Consider the following 20162-nt stretch of genomic DNA (forward strand, 5'->3'; position numbering starts at 1 on the left):
TCCTAGTACTGCAGTTTTTTTATTCCTCTGTGTTTGTACAGAAGACTTCTACAAGCAGCTAAAATTAACTGAATAATTGTAACTGACCATTTTGGTCCATGGGGGGGTTGAAAACATCTGTATCTGTCTTGTGCTCTCCACAGCCTACCTCACAGGGATGTTGTGAGGCTTAAAGTATGCAGAAGTCTTTTGCTAATGCCTGTCAGAATATTTCTGTCATTTATCCAGTGACCCAGATGGTGACATCTAGCAAAGGTTTTTAGCCTACTGTAAGTTGGAAAGCTCCATTTTGTTCTCAAGATCCAGGACTGTGTAGCTAAAGCAGAGTCTGAGCTGTGTTGGATGCTCTATTGCTGCTGCTGCTGCCACAGCAAGGTGTCTCACAGTATCCCTCAACACCAGGCTCTGTGCAAATCAAGCAACTGTCACGTTCTGGTTTTCTTTTCCTAATCAGCGGATAACAACTTTGCTTGCTAACAGTGCAACAAAGCAAGTCAGGCTCTTCTAAACAATGTAAGTAAGAAAAAAAAAACACCCGAAACTCACTTGCATTCAATGCTTGTCAGTATTGTGGGATATTTTAACAATAACATTACAACAAAGTAAACATTGAACAGATTTTTTTTGACTCCTGCAGCTGCTCTGCTCTGTTACAGCTGAATTTTGGCCAACAAGATACAATTCGCTCACTCCGGTGCACTCTAAAAATTAATAAGGTAGGCTTTTCTCTTAGCAGCCTTAATTTTTCTGCAAGTGCCCCCAGTGAGTGACAGATGCTTTGAAACAGAGTAGGGCAGGATGTGAAGAGCTAACTGCAAACCCCACTGGGCCTGGCTCCTGAGCTCAACATCTCATTAAGAGTAAACTTTTTCCCTTCCCAACTTCATAAAGAAAAAACCGGTGCTAAATCCATAAGAGAACATCCCTGTGGTAACTCACTGTTCTGCATGCAGTTTAATATCACAGCTGTGCTCATCTACACATTTTTTTTTAGCTGAGATGGTTTATTCCTCCTGGTCCAAGCTTTCCGGCAGGAGCCCTTCGGTGCCTGAGACGCACTGCTGCTGCTTGTGCTTCAGTCCCAAAGCCCGGGTCACCAGCCTCCTCGCCACAGCCGTATCAGTTTGGGGTCTCTCTTTTGCAGCCTGAAGGAGTTCTAGGTAAAAAGGGGTGAAAAGGATTCAGTTGGAGCTTGTTCAGTCTCGTGGCTACACTGTTTGACTGTGAGACAGAAGGGCTGATTTCTATTTTCTTAGATCCTTTACAGAATTAGCCCAGGAGTATGAGCAAATCATTGTACCCCTGCAGAGCATTTTGCCTTTTCTTTTAGAAAGATGTGCCGCCAGATTTTGTACTTAAGATTTTTCAGGTAAGATGCAATAACGCCAATTCAAAAGATATTTAGATATGATGAAACTCCAGGCCACTTCTGCAGTGGTAGAGAGATTTGTTCCCCATTAACTTTCAGGAACAGCTTCATAACTCCTGGCAAAATTCAGCCAGTCCCATCTCTGAGAACAAAATGAAGGCACACGGTCTGACCAACTTATCCACAGAGAGAAAAGTCTGATCGCAATTGCAACTAATCAAAGACAACAACCTAAATCCTCAGAAAGCAGCAATGGAAAAATATCTGCTTTTTTTTTTTTAAAAAATAGCTAAATGTATCAGATGCTTTTGGAAAGCCCTTTGGCGAGGAGCAACCAAGAACCTCCAGTTTCTGGTAAACATCTGGCTTGCTACAGTTTCATCTTACAAGAAAGCAATATACCAAAACTTTACCAAGTCCAAAATAGCCTGCATTTGGCAATTATCTAATCATTTATCAGCAAGTGTTTGCAAATTTATTATCCAGTTAGCAATGTGGGCTTTGCTTGCTTTTTCAGATTTTTTATTAATAAAGGCAGCCCATCAGCAGCTTAAAGAAAAAGGGTCAGGCTCAGAGCATCCACAGCTTGGAAAATAAAACTGCCGATCTTTTCTCAAAAACAGCTCTTTAAAAAAAAAAAAGAGACACTGTCAGCTAATTAAGAAAATTTGGAAGAAATTGCTATTGAAACTGAATACAAAGTTCCCCAGAAGGAGTTTATAACCTGATTCGGAAGCGTGCCAATAGGCTACAGCAAAGAGAATCAGGCAGCGAGTGTGAATGAAAACAGATGAAGTGGAGAGCGTGAAAGCAAGTCCAATTCTTTGACATTTCATTCAAATCTAGCAGTCTTAAAAACTACAAAATCTAGCAGTCTTAAGAACTCAGGAACTTCTAACTGTGACAGTGTCCCTTTAAATCATTCATACTGAAATCTGTTTCAACTGCAATGTACTGGAGCACTAACAGTATAGTTGTATGTTCAGCAAAGTCTCTACTGCTACAAGATTCATGGCATTTCTTTACTGTGGCAAGTATAACTGATTACAATATGATTTTAAAAGGCAATAAAACAAATAAAACAATGTTAATGGCTAAGCTTAACAATTTTTTCTTCACCTGATACCGAATAAAATTATGCCAACCACAAAAACGTAATTGCTATCAGTTTTGTCTATTTATTGTCTTTAACTGTGCAGAGTAAGAGGGCAGAAAAACTTACTGGGCAAGCCTATGGCATTTGACATGTTCACATTCACCTGTGCCTCCATTCATGCCTGCTGCAGTTATTTTGGCTGTCAGAGCAAAAACCAGCATTACTGACGCAGTAAGTTTTAACACACCAGTGATAACAGGTTGGATGAAAATAGTGCAAGAATGCAGCAGCGGGCTGTTACTGAAAACTCTACGCAACAGCTCGCTGTCCTGCCATTGCCAATAAAGCTATTAAAAAAATTAAAAAGGAATACTGGTACTTAATAGGTATTTCCCCATTTAACTTGTCATCATGACACCACCCAGGATACAGAAGCCAGGCAAAGCATGAAACAGAAGTTAAAAATAGATCGTCTTACTTGGTCGCTGAAGTGCCTTAATTTTAGACTGCCTTGTTGCGTGGATCAGTGGTCGGATCTTTAAAGAAGGATAACGCCGCCCCAGGGCTTGAGATGCTTAAAAGAACAAAGATTAAAAGAACAAAGATTGCTCAGCTTAGCAGGCTGAATTCTGGTGGCTTTAATCATAAAATAAAAATCAATACATGTTGTAACAACACTGAGTAAGTTGAGCTTCACCAGCTAGTGAGTTATCTCAAGATAACTCACTAAAACAGCTGAACTGAGTCTGGTCACCTCAGGCTTACATCGCACGTTCCTTGCGCAGGAAGAGTTCCAAGAAAATAAAAACAAATTTTAAAGACACCTCTGATTACTAGGCTAAATCCCAAGACAAGAGCACGAGTGTTCAGACTACATATGCTGCTGGATGGAAACTTCTCTTGGGATGGGCGTGACCTGAGCTTGGAGCTTTTGCACCCCAAAAGAGTCACTTTGCCAGGAGGCTTGGTAGCTGACCTCATGTCATTGTACTCACAGGGCCCCCAAGAGAACACGAGCACACTTTGCTGCACGCGTGCAGGAATTTTGTCTAGCTTTGGCAGAAAAACTGATGTGGCAAAACAGTAATTTCTAGCAATGCACCATACAAAAGGTGTCCTGCCCAAGCCAATTAAAAACCTGCTGATCTTGCCAAGCAGAGTTTCCACACAGCAAACAGTGATGCCAAGGATCGCAAGGATTAAAAGCGTTTCAAGTTCGAGGTGTGCAGGAAGAAAGACATGATGAACCATCACTACTTCTAACCCTAGCTTAGCCCAAGCATGTGAATCAACGCTGCAAACTGCTGTGTCAAGACAGGACCTGGTGCAAGAGCAGTGAAAGCCCAGGGGCTCTGCAGGATCCTCAGCTGCAGCCAGGAGTGAGGGCTCCCTTACCTGCAGACAGGCTGGAGAAGATTCCCAGGGCGTGCGTATCGTCGACCCACTGAATTTTGAAACCACTCTCGCTAAAATGAAAAGACAATAGAATAATATTCACTAATAGGAAAAAAAAAAAAAGCCATGGTAAAACTCATCAGCCTCCTTGAATTACAATGAGTACTTAGTATTTTCAGCCATAGCCAGCTGGTGCTTGTCAAAGCAGTATATTCATTTTACAAGAGGGGAAAGGAAGGAACAGAAGAAAATTAAATGTGTCCCTGTCAAGGCCAGAGTCAGCTGCCCCCAAAAATGCTCTTCTTCCACCTAAAGAAGTTCTTGGCCAAAAAATCAACCTCCATTTCAGGGAGTGTCTTGCAACACATAAATATTGTCATTTGCACAATGCTTTGCAAACACTACCTGATTGCTCAGTCACTTACAAGGAACAGCGAGTGATTTATAAAAGTGGTTTACAAAGCTTAGGATCAAGAGACCAAAGCAAAAAAATCTAATAACGTGTCAGTGGAAAATGTGAGTTGGGGAGCAGGGACTTCAAAGATGTTTCCCGCAGCACGGGAAATACAAATACAATTGACTGCTCAAATTAGATCTGTCAATTTTCAGCTCAGTTTCACTGTCAGAGCAAGTGGAAAAAAATATTAGAGAAAACACACACAATAGACAGCAGCTTATTTAGAACATAAATAACGCTTTTCAATTTAGAGGGATGCGTGGAGGTGAAGCACTCACAGCTAACCCATCAGGTGTATCAGGAGGGAAGGTGGCAGCAGGAGGCAGACAGGGAGATGTTCCTGCGCACACCACACCTGAGCTCCCTGGCAGAAGCAACACCAATTCCAAGCTGCACCGAGCACCATTTACCACTAACACAGGGCTGTATTTTGCCCCAATCCTGCTGCTAATCCAGTGTCACCCTCTCAGGCACAATGCTGTTTGTTCCCTATATTGACATAATAAATCTTATCTCCAGCAGCAGGATTGGGCCCATTTTTTTTCCCAAACACTTATGTAAACATGTAACTTCAACTCAGGCACTGGGATGCAATAGCAAAGAGGCTCCTACAAAGCACGTGAAGACTCCTTGCTGAAGCTGGAGCAGAAGGAATAAGCCTGCACGTAGACAACAATGTGCCTGACAGAGCCCCGAAGAACCAGCCGTGTTTTAAATCATGCATAAACTGCAGAAAAATGTCCTTTAAAGCACAGAGAGTGTACGACGTGGCAGCATGAAGGCAAAACTAAAATTCAGTGTAGCATCATCAGACTCTGTTGTGCATTCAAGTCTGAATAGTGCTCACCTTACACCCCTCAGATGGGTACTTACTGGAAATCTGCGAACACTTCTAAGAGGTGCTCCGTTTTCAGCGATGGGGAGAAGTCATAGATTTCAGTTACGTGTCCAAAATCCCCCTCGTTGAGCTGTGCATCTCCATAGCTGGAATAATCAAACCTGATCTTCTCGATGCTGATGTCCTTCACGGTTAAATGGCCCACAATCTGGGAATAAAAATACATAAATAAATAGAAATAAAGTAGTTTATAAAAGCTGCATTTCTAAAAAAACTCCCTAAGTTATGCACAGATAACTGATCCTTTGAAAGCACATTATGGAAAACAAAGATCAGACCAGCATGGGACAAAGCTGCTTCTGCTACTACCACTCCTGCACCGCCTCAAGAAAGCAATTTGGTTCCCAATTTGGGCTAACCACTTCCCTGTGTTATGGGGAGAAGGTGGGAAATTATCACAACAAAGACATGAAAGACCAAGAGGTGTGTGGTGAAAGCAGGGAGGACTGCACAACCACCAGGGCAGCCGGGGCCGCTCCGCCACCTTTTGCACATCGCCTCCGGTGCTTCTCAGCTCTGCCCTGGCTTAGTCCTGGTCCCCCAGCCAGAAACACCCAAATGGTTCAAATTTGGGCGATACGCTGCAAAAAAAATGGACTGAGAGCTCATTTCCAAGAACAGTCGGGCATCCACCAGACAAGATTTCATTTCAAAGAGCGACCCTGCAGGGTCCTGCCTCGGTCCCTCCAAAGCATCTCACAAGAACGGTTGGGGTTGGAAGGGACCTTAAAGATCACCTAATTCCACCCCAAAGGCCACGCTCCTGCTGACAGCTTCTGCAAACACCTGCGAAGCCCCAGCACAAGCACCGGCCTCCCGTGTGCCAACGTCCTCCTGGAGGGAAAAACTCCTGAGCTGCCCTCCTTTCCTCAAAATAACTCCCCGGGGCAAACGCTACCTCCTGCAGGAGCTCCGCGGTACAGTCATCCTCGAGGCTGCTCCCCTGCCCCGGGGTGGCCGTGCTCTCCTCTTTATCGCCTGCAGGCAGCCGCAGCTCACGCCACAGTGCGTCGGCCAAGCCCGAACGCTCCTTGTCGTGCTCTGGCACCTCCACCCAGCGCTTCTGGTCGTCGTGGCCCGATGGCTTGGCACCACCGATGGCCTCAGGTGCGGCCAGGGGCTCATCCTGGGCTCCAGGGGGGGGCTGGTTCTGGCTGTGCTCCCCCTGAGCACCACCGGGGCACTCCTGAGCCTCAGAGGAACTTTTGCCCAGCTCCGACACGTCGGCACTCGCAAAGTCCCTGCCCTGTTCTTCCAGTGGTGGCACGTTTCCGCCGCTCTCCAGGCTCTTGGCATCAGCGCAGCTCTTATCTTGGTTGTTCAGCACCAGCGACGCTGCACCAGGCTCTGCTGCAGGCAGGTCTGTGCAGCAGTCAGCGCCGCGGCTTTCTGACAGGGAGGAGTTTGTGCTGCACTCCACTACTCCGGCACCCTGGCTCTTTTGGTCTTGAGCGTGGCACAGGGTCTTGCTACCTTCTGGTACGACAGCGCTGTCACGGCTCTGCTCTTGCTCCTCTGCTTCAGCTAGGTTTTCGTTGTGTATGGAAGGAAGGGAATCGGAACAGTCTTTATCCTGACTTTCCTGCCCAGAGAAATTACTATTTTCTAACAAGGGGACATCCGTACAGCACGGAGGATGGTCATCGTTCGCATCGTCGTTACTTTTTCCTGAAACACTCTCTTCTTGTTGCTTGTCAAGGGCCAAAGAGACACCACTGGTTGCTGCGCTGGACTCGGGGCCACCTTCAGACTTACCCAGCTCATCCTGGGCATCCCTGACTGCAGCTTCAGGGCAGATCTCCCCTTCTCGTGCCGCATCCGCGCCCGACTCGGCGCCAGCCACCACTGGGCTCTCGTGCTCCCCCCATTCTGCCTTCTTGCGCATCGCCTTGGGGACGTACAGGGCTTTATCCGGCTTCTTTCGGGGCGGCCTTTTAATCCTGCCAGACCCCACGCAGGCTCGAGACGTGTCCCCGTGCCCGTCCCCACCGTGCCGCAGCCTGGCACCCCCCCGGCCGCCGCGGCCCCAGGGCTGGGGAGGTCGGTGAGGTCTCGGTGCGTTGGCGCTGGGGTTTTGGTCGCCAGTTTCACCGGGCAGCCTAGGAGCAAGAGAAGGGCGAGGCGTGAACAGGGAGCAGAGGAGCCCGAGTAAAAAGAGAGAAAGGAGGGAAACGATCGGATTTGCACATAAGTCGGCAGACAGGGAAAAAAGAGCTTCCACTTCCCTAGTGACCAGAAGATGCTATTAATAACAGACACCCTACTCTTTGCTGAGAAGCACCACGCAAGCTTCAGGCTTCTAAGCTGAAATAAAAACCTCACGGCCAGAGAAAGCTGTCACATCCACCGCCCAGTACCTTATGGCTGAGTGGCAGATGACCGTCCTCCTCCTCCATCCTTCTCCAACCGAAAAGCTGCTCAACAAATCCACGTTTTCCACGGTCCTGTGGATCAGGTACCGGAGGCGACTGGACAGAGGGGGGAACAGGAGCACCCTGGAAAGAGAGAGGGGTCGGGGGTGTCAGCAACTTGCAGGAAGGACAAGGACAGGGATGCAGCAAAAATTTATTGACTTTACTGTAATTTATTTTACAATTGCACTCTCTGACAAACATTTAAAAGTTATAAAACAAATATTTAAGGTCATTACAAGCCGGTGGGATAGCTGAACTAAGAATTCCCTCCCCTGCTCCTGCCTGAAACCCTTTTTTTTGGGACATCTCAAGGGTGTCACAGGTCACCGGCTCAGGAACGAGACCCAGTTTAAAGCCAGCCTGGCCGAAGAAAAATGACGCAGCAAGCAGAAGGCGATGAGGTTGCTGCCGGGGGGAGGATCCGCTGCACAGGAAACCCTCAGCAGAGCGGGGAACTGAAATATTTGATTACAAAGCTATTAATTATAACTCCGCCAGGCTGACTACAGTGAGCCCAGCCAGACTGTGGCTGGTGTAAAAGCCACCAGTGTCCAAAATAATTCTGCTCGAAGGTGCCTTAAGGGCAAAGCAGGCACAGTAGAAACCTCGAGCTGGCCCTTGTCCCGTGGGGAAGCCCCGAGCTCTGCGTCCAGGCAGATCTTGCAGCTCCCAAAGGCTGCCAAGCAAACCCAGCTGCTGCTTTCACACCCCGGAGGACTGATTCAAAACAGAAAGGTCTCGCAGCAAGCGATTGCTTCCGGAGCAGAGCGTGCCACCACCTGAGGACGCGCACGGCAGCGGGTCGCCCCCCGCAAGCGCCCCTACCTGTGGTGCTGCCCCTGGAGCATGAATTGCTCCAGCTCCTCCGCGATCCTGCCCACGAAGTCATCCTCGTTGGGCGAGAGGAAAACGCCATCCATGCAGCGCAGCGCCAGGGTGGCAGCGGATGGGAGGCCTGGGGGGGAGGGACGGGGACACATGCGGATGGCCGGAGGCGTCCAGCACCCCCTGCACGCCTGACCTGCCTGCAGCTCCGTGCACCCTGACCCTTCTGTCCGCACCCCCGACAGCACGTGCAGCTGTGCACCCTGCTGCACCCCCTGCCATTTCTGCGCACCCCCATACCACGTGCACCCCACCACACCCCAAACCTTCCCTCCACACCCCCAGCACCCCAAACCTTCCCTCCACACCCCCAGCACCCCAAACTTTCCCTCTGCACTCCCGGCACCCCAAAGCTTCCCTGTGTACCCACAGCACCCCACTACACCGAACCCCTTCCCTCCACACCCCCGGCACCCCACTACACCCCAAACTTTCCCTCAACACCCCCAGCACCCAGCTACACCCCAAACCTTCCCTCCACACCCCCAGCACCCCACTGCACCCCAAACTGCCCCTCCACACTCCCTGCATCCCACCCCCTTCCCTCAACACCCCCACCACCCCGCTACTCCCCAAACCTTCCCTCCACACCCCCAGCAGCCCACCGAACCCCATCCCTTCCCTCCACACCCCCAGCACCCCAAACCTTCCCTGCACACCCCCAGCAGCCCGCTACTCCCCAAACCTTCCCTCTGCACTCCCAGCACCCCAAACCTTCCCTGCACACCCCCAGCACCCCCCATCATCCCCTTCCCTTCACCCCCTAGCACCCCCATTCCCTCCCCACACCCCTTTATCCCCTCACACAGCCCACGGGGGCTCCCCGGGCCCCCCGGCCGGGCCGCCCCGCGCCTCCCCTACCGCCAGGCCCGGCCGAGCGCCGCTTCCCGGTGCGGCGCCTGCGCCCGGCCCCGGCCCCGGCTCCTCCCGCCGGGCAGCACCGCCCCCGGCCCCGGCAGGCGGCGGGAGCGGGGCGGGGGCTCCGTGAGGGGAAGGGGCGCACAGGGAACCCCTTTAGGGCCCTCAGGGGGTCCAGGGGTGGAGGGTCCCGCACCTGGGAGGGGAAACCGTGGCATATCATGGAATTGTGGAATATCCCGAGGTGGGAGGGACCCACAAGGGTCATTGAGTCCAACGCCTGGTTCCACACAGTTTTACCCCAAAATTCAGACCATATGGCTAAGAGCACAGTCCAAACGCTTCTTAAACTCCCACAGGCTTGGTGCCGTGACTACATCCCTGGGGAGCCAGTTCCAGTGCACGACAACCCTCTCAGTGAAGAACCTCTTCCTGATATCCAGCCTGAACATCCCCTGTCACAGCTCCATGCCTTTCCCTCGGGTCCTGTCACTGTCCCCCGGGTCCTGTCACTGTCCCCAGAGAGAAAAGATCAGCGCCTACCCCTCATGAGGAAGCTGCAGGCCGCCATGAGGCCTCCCCTCAGCCTCCTCTTTTCTAGGCTGAACAAACCAAGTCACCTCAGCTGCTCCTTGTACGTCTTCCCCTCTAGGCCCTTCACCACCTTTGTAGCCCTAAGCCCAAACCCTGGCTCTGCGTATGGACCAGGGGATGAGAGGCTGGAGAGCATCCCCACAGAGAGGGACCTGGGGGTTCTGGCTGATAGCAAGCTGAATATGAGCCAGCAGTGTGCCCTGGCAGCCGGGAGGGCCAACCGTATCCTGGTCGTTAGTGATATGCTCAAAGAAACTGATGACCCTCATTTCTTTTGGGGGAGCAGTAAAGAGCCACACCAGGGCTCCTTTACATATTCCACACCCCATAACAGGCTTGAACATGAGCCCAAGGCAGCACAGCTCGCAGAGAGAAGGGGAGAGAAGTCCAGCCTTGCCGTCACAAAATTCTCCTCTCAGGGTTAATGTCTCCTCCTCTCCCCCTCAGCTGATTGCCCAGAATTACCATATAGATTGGCAAAGCCAGGCCTGTGATTGCACAAGAGCTTCTGCCAGGCTCCTTCAAACATCCTGAGCCCCTCATCCTGCCTCTCACCTGCAGCCTGCTCTGGCCTCTGCCTGATGAGAGGAGCAGCTGATGTTTGAAAGCAAAGCCAGGCAAGGCAGCAACATACACCAGCATCTTCCTGTTCCTCATCCCTGAACTATCATCCCCTTCTCTGCTAAGTCCATTTCCCCTAAACCTGAAAAATATCACTTGGAGGGCAGCAGCCCCCCTGCCCAAGCTATCCAGCCAGACAGGCTCCTGCAGCCCCGCTGGGAAAGGAGCAGCAGGCACTGCCACTGCATGGCTCCTGCAGCAACCGCAGCCACCACCTGCACGCTTAATTCCTGCCTGCCCCAGGCCTGCGTAATAAAATGTGCTTGATTTTGTGACTGCACAGAGGACAGTGCCCTTTTCCCAGCCTCAGAGCATCCTTGCTAGTCCAGACAGATACAAGCAGGGCAGCACGATTCCCAGCCTGGGTTTGAGAGGTGAAAGCCAGCCTGGGATGCCGAGCCCTGGACACAGGGTGAGGTTTCCCCTTGCACCCCTCTGGCATTTACCTCCGAGCAGAGATGGACCACAGACCTTTCTCCCAAACACACACTGACCCATCTGCCCTGCCCTTGCCTGAGTTCTCGGAGAAGGCTGCCAGCTGCTGTGCCTTCTCTCTCAGGTGCAGCCTCCAATTTCCATTTAAATTGAGATTTTTACATTCCTTCTCCCTTAGTCCCAATGTGCCAAGGTTTACTGAGTGGCTTTGGACACTTGAATTGCACCTGATGGGACCTGGACACCTCTCCCTGGTTAATGATGTCTTCTTTCACATAACCAGGCACCAAATGAGATAATGTTGGGGCCCTGGTACCTCCACAGCAGCTGCTGCAGCAGCAAATTGGGGCATTCAGAGTACTGAAGTCACCAGTTTGTTACTTTATTCCACAATCCAGCTTGCATTAGACTAGAGCACCTATCTATTCATTTTACTCCTACCTAGACTCTTCAGCAATGACAGCCAAGCTCATCCTGACAGCCCCAAAAGCACCCATTTCACAACCTGTCTGCAGGGCGAGCCAGCTCTGCGGCTCTCATCTCACCCATGGCAAAACCGGAGCTCCAAAAACCCAAATGACTTACCTGGGATTACAGGGCAGGACGGGAGCAGTGCTTACAACAGCACGCAGAAGTCCTGACCCCCAGTTCCTGCTCCAGGACCAGCCCCAGGTCAGAATTCATTTCACTCACCTCTGAAATAGAGCCAGGGACGTAGCAGCAGGCTGCACAACCTCAGGATGGAAGGAGGAGGACGCTTCCAGCGAAACTGTGGGGCAAAATTCAGAGAAGCAGAAAGCAATCAGTGGAAAACCAAACAGGTCTGGGCCTTCCAAGGACTGTCGGAGACGCTAAATAAGAAGCACTTCCCACCTCACCTGAAAGGGCTGTGTTCCAGGCCAGCAGATGACGTGACAGCAAGCAAGGTGATGACACACTGGGAATAATTCAGGCTAGTGGTCTGGCTTCCTTCTCTGAGAATGAGCCTTAGCTCACGTTGCCTTCATCCCCTTCTGCCTCGGTGCCTCCCTTCCCCGTGTCACTGGACCACGGTGCTTTTTCCCTCTTTTTCCCCTCGATCTGCAGCATCTCCTCTTTCCTCACTCCTGTCCCCCACAGCACTGCACTTCGCTCCTGGTGCTAGCAAACCTCGGGAGCTGGGAAACAGCACTGCAAGGCACAGCCCTGGCGGTGTGCAGCAATGAAAGGCTGAGTGATTGCAGAGGAAGAAGAGTTTCTGGAACAGGAGATGCCCATTTGCCCTCACCCAGACTACACATTTTGTCAGGTGCGAGGCAGCACCAAAACCTGTGTTATCCCAGCTGACCTGAGACCCTGCACGAGCCGGGTTTCCTAAGGCTGTGGTTGAGGTGTCAGAGGATGAGAAGCATCTGCTCTCTGCCACATCTCCATAGCAGCAAAATAAAGAAACCCCTTCTGAAGCAAAGTTAAACAAGGCATGTTTTGGCCAGACAAACAAAGCCCAAGTCACACACCTTTTTGGAGCTGTTACCCATTTCCCCCACATGCAGAGGCCTGTTCCGCAGCCTGTAAGCTTTTGGTTTAGCTCAGTGTCACCACCTTGGATCTTCTGCTGCAGAAGCCAGGAAGGAAACAGCCCTGGCACGTAGCAGGTCCAGCCAGAGGGAGCTGGGGCACTGCATCCTTGGTAGGAGAGGGCCCCAGCCGGCTGGAGCAGGGGATTGAGAGGTGGAGAGGAACAAGGGATCCCCTGCAGCACTCCCCAACTCCACACAAGTTAAAAGCAGGCAATAACCTTACAAAAAAGAAGACCCACCTCTATCAGAGGTACACGTCACCATCTCCGTTGTGTTTCTTCTGCAGGTTTACCCTGCAGCTCATCGTAGATACCAGTGGTATATTGAAATACTAGGTTTTCTCCAATCTCTTTATATAGAGTCATGGATTAAAGCACCTTGCTACAAGATGAGTATTACTAAATTGTTCCGAAGCAGGGAGACCAGGACAGTACCTTCACTGCCTGGGTATTATATATAGTCCTAAGTAAAGCACAACACACGTGCTACAACTCAGCTTTTAGTGGAAAAATCACTGTATGTACCGCAATAACGTCCACATGAAATCATTCATGTTGGGCCTCCTATAAAATGCTAGGCAGCAATCCTCACCTGAGAACAATTCCTTCTGTAAGTTAGGCTGTCCTGTCCTCTCAGAGCTGAAAAGCCCCGAGACTGTCTCAGGTTTAACAACTACCTTCGCTGCTGTGCGGGGAGCCGTCTACAAACGAAGTTGAGGCTTATCAGCACTTCCACAGAAAAATCCAAGCATCGACCTTGGAAGTATGGCAAGCTCTGCTCCCCTCCTACGCCGATTATGCTAAAACTTGACTATAATTGGGCTCTATTTAATAATTACCGTTACTCTATAATTATCACTTGCTGATTTTTCTCTTTGTTAATGTTTGCTGGGGGGGGGGGGGAGGCTTTTCTGCTGTGCCAGGGAGCTAAAGATGTCTCGGATTCGAGGCGACACGGATGTGCTGCTCGCTGCCGCAGTGTTTAAGCGAGCACCGATCAAAACACGTTTCCGAAGTCACTCGTGTCACAGTCGACAGTGAAATGCTGGGGCTGTTCGCTTGCCATTTCTACCCCGAGCAAGCCAGACACAAGCTCCAATGTGCACAGGAGAGGCTAATTAAAGAGTACAGGTGAGCAAGGAGTGCTTCTGAAGAAGCCATTATTATTGAAATGAGACAGCAAGGGAGGCAGCGCAGGAGGGATCCTTAATGAAATGGGGGAGGAAGGGAATTAAGAGGGAGAACAAAGTAAAAGGGGAAAGAAGCAGATTGTGAAAAGGAGGGGGGCATGGCTGATGGAAGATGTGGCACAGGCACTGAAACCAAAACTGCAGTGTTCTTGCTCCAAATTTATCCTCTTGAGGCTGAAGGGCTCGGATACCTTCGTTACCAAAGGCCCCCAGCAAACGGTCCAGTGTCCCAGGGCTAAAACGTGCTCCTTGTTCATCCCAGACTGCCCTCAGCTGTGCGTGTCCTAGCTGAGAGAGGCTGGCCCTGCTTCAGGGGCCAGAGCAGACCTTTAGCAGGCAGAATCCTTTGCTAATGAGCAAATGCCCTGCACTATGCTCCAAACAAGCTGCTGCCAAGCACAGCCCCAGGGCTCCGGGAAAGGTGGCTGCTCGCTTGTCTGGCCTGCAGGATAACCTGCCTGAACAACAGAGAGGCAGTCAGAGGTGAGCCTAATCATCTCCCAGACAAATTTATCCCTGCAAGGCCACTACCACCTTCCTGTGCAGCCCCCTAGAAAAGTGTTTTTCCCGCCTATGCAGCTCAGCACTGTTCCACCAAGCACAAGGCAGCACTACGGAGCGTTGAATTTAGCTTGTGCCCATGGAGCAGCCTTGGGCTGATGGCTTTTTGGACACAGGCAGTGGCAAAGCCAGCCCCTCTCCCAAGCACAGCTGCGATTTTAATTCGTGGACTGAGTAGGAGAGGCTCAGCAGACCACATCAGCCTCTGCTTCGTCAGCTGAAGTCACAACAAAAGTGGAATTCAAGCCCTTGCATTTTTGTCTTTTGCAGAAAGCATTTTCCCGTGGGCCAGTTGGAAAGCGCAGCCGCACAGATTTCTCCTGGCCACCTGGGCTGAATCTGAAACGGCGAGTTACAAAAATAAATAAATAAATATTTAAATTTTTATATATATATATTATATATATATCAACCCCTTAAGCCATCTGGAAAATCACTCTGGCTATTCCCCACTTTTTAATGCAAACTCCTGCCCAGTATCCATGTTATCCTCAAATTCCTCATAAAATAGGCAATAGCTGTTCCACCTGAGACCATGTTTCATCTGAGACCCTGTTCCATCTGAGACCATTGCACCACCCTGCTCCCAACCCTGTCTCAGTCCATTGCTTTGCTGGTGAAAGGTGTAATCTTCTCCAGCGAGACGGCCATTTCATACTCCACGTGTATCACCGCAGGTAAGGCACCCACAGGGCTGTGAGAGGAGACCTGAGAGACCTTGTCGCAGGACACCTCGTTGTTTTCCACCTGCGGGGCAGCATGGGGGAGAAGCTGGGGGTAGCTAAGGGTCGCCGCTTCCCTGTGGTAGGTGGTGTCGTGGTGGTAGGAGACCAGCTCGTTGCTGAAGTTCACCGTCTCCACCGCATTGCTGGGGCAAAGGTAGCCACAGCCCAAGATGGTTGCAAAGGCTCTCCGAAAGTCTGCGTTGAAGGCATAGATGATAGGATTGAGGGAAGAGTTGGCCCAGCCGAACCAGACAAAGATGCTGAAGACGGTCTCGCTGACGCAAGGCAGCTCTCCTGGCTCGTGGAGGTCGAGATCACAAAAGGGCACCATGCAGTTGAGCACAAAAAAAGGCAGCCAGCAGAAGACAAAGACACCCATGATGACGGAGAGGGTCTTGAGGACCTTGGTCTCCTTCTTGAAAGAGTTCTTCAGGGAGGCTTCGTGAGGGCAGTCGCTGCTGCGGCAGCTTTGGGCATGTTCCACCGCTCTCTCCAGGGAGGAGATCCTGCGGATCTGCCGCCGGGCAATGCGGAAGATGCGGGTGTACGTCACAATCATGATGGCAACAGGGATGTAGAAGCTAACGAGAGAAGATGAGATGGCGTAAATCCTGCTGAGGCTGGAATCACAGTTCTCCTCCACGGTGACGTTTAAATCTGGCTCCTGCTGCCTGAGGAGCTCACGGTCCTTGTGCCACTTCAGCTGCACAGGGATGAAGGAAATCAAGAGGGAGAGCAGCCAAGCCACCGCGATCATGATGAAAGCCACGCGCTGCGTCATTCTCCTCTCGTAACGGAAGGGGCTGGAGATGGCCCAGTAGCGGTCCACGCTGATGATGCACAAATGGAGGATGGAGGCTGTGGAGCACATGATATCGAAAGCCACCCAAACATCACAGAAAGCCCCAAAGGGCCAGAACCCCACCACCTCGGTGGCGGCCTTCCAAGGCATCACCAGGACAGCCACGAAGAGGTCAGACACAGCCAAGGAGATAACAAAGAAGTTGGTGACCTTCGAGCGCAAGTGTCTGAACCTGATGACAGCCACGCACACCAGGGTGTTGCCCAGGAGCGTGGAGAGGATGAGAAGGAAAAGTAAGGCAGCTGTCACCCCACGGAAGGACAACGTGGAGTTGCCTTCCTCTGCCCAGCTCTTCCTACTCCTGGTGTCGTTGATCACAGTCTGCCTTTCCGTGGAGGAATAAAAACCATCCATGGGTTTCCTGTTGTTCCAGTCCTTTGAGGGATTTCACAGCTGTTCAAGTCCCCATCAGCATCCCAAATGCTGTTTCTCCTGCTCCGCTGACGGCTCAGAAGCACCAACTGCAATCCTCCCAGCTCTCACACCCGGCCAGACGACCCAGCGCAAGGAAAAGCACTTGAAGCTCTCGCGCTTTTCCAAGTCTCCTGCTGACAGCGCGGCATTTAGTTTTTAATCTTGCCTCCCACCCCACTCTCCTTCCTTTGCAGCCCACCGTTCACAAAGAGCTGGCACTCACCTCTGGCGTTTGAGCAAGCTGGGAGGGCTTTGCTGCAAAGCCCTTCTCCCTCTCCTCTCTCAGAAGCTCTTCATCTGTCGATGATCTGTTGCCTGCTACAGAATCCCAGTCAATCCCTTCTGTACTGGCCAGGCTGGGACTTGCTGCCAGACACAAGAGGGAGTTGGGCTCTCGCTGCTCTTGCAGACGGATGTTCTCTGCTATAAAACAGGCTGCTCTGCTCTCTGCTCTTTCCTCTCCTGCTGATTGCCTCTGGATTCCACACAGGTGAGATCTGGCTCTGCCCACACAGCGGGTCCCCTGCTCACCAGGTCAGTCCTCTGCAAGCTAAGAACATGGCATTGGGATCCCTCAGCAGGCAGGGTAAGCTGTTCTTTTACCCCTAATTCCCAAGCAAACATTCAAGTGGGATTTGAGGGTCTTCGCTGCAAATCAGGATGGAAATTTATGTGCGAGAATCTCTTGGTATGATCTCTGAATAAAAGACACCTAAATTCACTGCAGAGACACAGTCACAGCTCAGGTGTATGACCCTAAATCAGTACTCCCCCCTGTCCCAAGCTGCCCAGCTGCAAGTGATGAAAACTGGCATCTACTTTCCACTGAAAAATTCCTTCAAGTCCTCAGGAGAAAAAGAAAACAACAAATAAAACAGAACAAAACAAAATGCCTGTATAAACCCATTTTTTTTCCTTCTGAAAGTATCAGACAAAGCAGTCTTCTGGTAGAGGTTCCTTATAGGATCAAAGAGGGTACTGAACATCGCTTTTTTTTACATCCTGAATAAATTAGAAGTTTTGCATCCTGACTAAATGAGAATACTTTCAGAAAAAGTGATATAAGGTAGCTTCTCCTTCAAGTTCAGCATTCTTTCTTTAAATTTAATTCCTAAATAGTCCCATGTTAACTATCACTTCAACAATCGACTGTCAGCTGAAAACATTAACCTGAAAATCACGATGCCTTTCCAGCACAGCAGCTAACCCTGTCAGCAAATAGTGGTCATCCCCAAGAGGTCTGCTCGCCAGTGTTGAGGGGAGAAATGTCGTGGTATTCCGACCTACTAATAAATAATTTAGTCTTGGAAGCAAGCAGACCCCATCCCTCGCTTTATAACTAAAAGTGCTCTAACCTACAGGGCTCCCCTGATAAAGAAACCTCAGAAAACTCCTTCAGGAGGCAAGTTTCCTCGAGAGCCAGCACTGGAACAGCTGCTTAAATGGGGCCTGCTTTTGAGAAACGCTTTGCTAGTAAGCTGGCCAAGACACAAAAGGGCAGCAAAAGCTTTCCAAATCAAACTGAAAAAAATAAAACAACTTAGGCAGCTCAGCGTTCATTCATTCATTGCATCGATAGTTGTGGTAGCGTATCACAAGGACCTCTGCCATCGCCCGTCAGATACACCACTTCAGAAGAAAGCAGCAGCCAATCTACACAGCTTCAGCCCAGCTGCACCGAGCTTTAATTAACCTGACCCTGTAACCCAGGCTTTGCCTAATCCCTGGCAGAGCAGGAGCTGCCCAAGAACAACTTTGAAACAAGAGCGCAATTATTCTCTGGAAGATGCAGCACCGAGAAGCTTACTCCTAAAGTAAACAGCACGCTTGCTCTGTGACAGGTTGAAGAAACTCGCTGCCTACATGTCACAGCATTTACTTCTGAAAGCTTTGTTTAATTAAGCCTCATTAGTTCCACCGGCTTCCAGCAGGCTCCTGCCAAGTGCCTATGCCAAGAAGAGCGGCTAGATGGCACCAAGAGCCGGCTCGCGGCTCAGCCTCACTCGGGTTTTTTGTGTCAGGCCAGCTCCCTGCCTCCTGTCCAGAATTTCATCAGAGGAAAAGGAGAGCCATCTAATTGCCCAGACACCGCAGGGCTCTGGCTCGGTCCCTGTCAGACTTAAGCCACGCATGCAGATGCACCGCCACCTGCGCCCCAAAGGGCATTTATTTTTCTCACATTCCCCACGCAGGACACGAAGATTGTGGATACCTAGGCTCCAAGATGCAGACAGCGGGATGCTTTCACTGCTCCCGAAGGCAGTGATGGCAGGGGATCTGTCGTACAGCGTTCGGTCACAGCAGAGGTTGGACACAGCTCACAGCTCACTTAGGTCACACATGCTAAGCCAGACGGCATTCCAGGAAACTATTCCTTGAGATACAAGGAAGGCTTCCTCCTCCTCTTCCTCCTCCTCCTCAGGAGCTCAAAACCATTTAAAGAAAGTGCAAGCTGTGTGCAAGGGTGAGATTCTGAAACAGGCATTCAAAGCTGAGCTGGCAAGGGGAAGATGGGATGGGAAGGGATCCAAAACATTATCCAATTTCCGCGCATCTCAGAATATACCTACGGGGGAAAGGACTGTTAACTCTTCTGTCCGAGGCAAACAAAACACAGGCAGTTAGTCTTGTTCACGGATCGCCTCCTCCCGCCTGCTAGATGCAATCTTCTCTACAAGGAAAACTGTTCTGCTGCTCTATGTTCTTAAACAGCAGCTACATTTCCTCGCATAAGCAGCTGCTTTTTTTTTTTTTTTCTGAGAATCGAGTTAAGCACTATTTTATACAGCACTCCAGGATGATAAGATTCCAGCTCAGCGGCAATTCAGCTTTAGGATTTTATATTTAATTTCCTCACCCAGCAAGAAGTTGCCCTCTATTTCCCTCCCCTGCCGTCTCACCAAAATATATTTCAAATTCTCTATTCAGCCATCTTGATTACATCCCCCACTCTGCATCAAAGGGAGAAAATTACAAGCCACTTCAAATAAAGCAGCAGCTGCTTGGGTGTTAACTCTTCAACGCCTCTTCTCAGAATTACAGGAGGCTGCTTATGCCTCCAGGAGTCTCTGCGCTTTCCTTCCCAAGGTACAAGTTTTGATAGGAGAGATCCGAGCCTTCCCAGAGTTGCGCTGTAGGCAGCATACGATAAGCACAGGAGCAAGAAACTTCCTTCCTGCCTCCCCCTGCAAAAAGTACGTGCGGCCCTCCAGGGTCGAGCAAGCCAGCTCAGGGCAGACCTCTTGCCAGAGTAAACAGGCTTGACTGCCTGCGAATTCAAAGTTTATTTCACGTCTTAGTATCAGAGGGAAGTAGGAAAAATTTGTTTTGAGTAGCGCCTGCGTGCCAGGTGACTCCGTTTAGATTCATTGTCCTTAGACAAAAGGAAAAAAATAGCATCGACGTGCTCAACTGCGCTGCTTAATTATGATCTGAACAAGGAGTTGGACAAACAACATCCCCTTCACACAAAAACAAGGGGGCAACCAGAACTGACTCAGCAGTTTCTTACACGGCCACAGCAAGGCAGCTTATGCAAAGGAGTGTGTTCTGCGTGTCCTGAAACCGGTCTCCTTGGTGAGATGCACCATAACGAAGAAGCGGAATGATGAAACAAGCTGAAGCAAAGAAGCAAGCCTTCCCAAAATTACTGTCCTAAGATTGAGGCTGTGTAACCCAAAGCCTGGCATAGGCTATTTGGTAAGAACAAACTCCTTTGTTAGACATTTAACTGTTTTAAAGCATATAAGGGGGGTTCAGGGAAGTCAACGTCTTGTACAGGAATTATTCAGTTTGGGTTTTGACCCAGAAACCCAGGAGCCTGTCCCTTT

General features: G+C 50.3%; 2 protein-coding genes across 4 annotated transcripts; both read right to left on the reverse strand.

The window, feature by feature from the left end:
* Positions 1-546: 546 nt before the first annotated feature.
* On the reverse strand, positions 547-9462 carry R3HCC1 (R3H domain and coiled-coil containing 1). Of its 3 annotated transcripts, XM_040538403.1 has the most exons (9): positions 9320-9370; positions 8455-8584; positions 7573-7710; positions 6114-7314; positions 5191-5363; positions 3861-3931; positions 2944-3039; positions 2592-2664; positions 547-1156 (listed from the first exon to the last, which is right to left on the reverse strand). In XM_040538403.1, the coding sequence occupies exons 2-9, from the start codon at positions 8547-8549 to the stop codon at positions 1120-1122; spliced, it is 1884 nt and encodes a 627-aa protein (XP_040394337.1). In that variant the 5' UTR covers positions 8550-8584; positions 9320-9370; the 3' UTR covers positions 547-1119. The 3 variants fall into 3 exon arrangements, with proteins under 3 accessions (XP_040394337.1, XP_040394335.1, XP_040394336.1); XM_040538401.1 differs by lacking the exons at positions 2592-2664; positions 9320-9370 and adding an exon at positions 9376-9462; XM_040538402.1 differs by lacking the exon at positions 2592-2664 and having other exon boundaries at positions 9320-9371.
* Positions 9463-14747: 5285 nt separating this feature from the next.
* LOC121060517 (D(1) dopamine receptor-like) lies at positions 14748-16690 on the reverse strand. The gene has a single exon (XM_040538409.1). The coding sequence runs from the start codon at positions 16270-16272 to the stop codon at positions 14929-14931; it is 1344 nt and encodes a 447-aa protein (XP_040394343.1). The 5' UTR covers positions 16273-16690; the 3' UTR covers positions 14748-14928.
* Between the last annotated feature and the right edge of the window lie 3472 nt (positions 16691-20162).

Source organism: Cygnus olor, chromosome 27 (genome assembly GCF_009769625.2).
Source record: "Cygnus olor isolate bCygOlo1 chromosome 27, bCygOlo1.pri.v2, whole genome shotgun sequence".
Lineage (NCBI taxonomy): Eukaryota > Metazoa > Chordata > Aves > Anseriformes > Anatidae > Cygnus > Cygnus olor.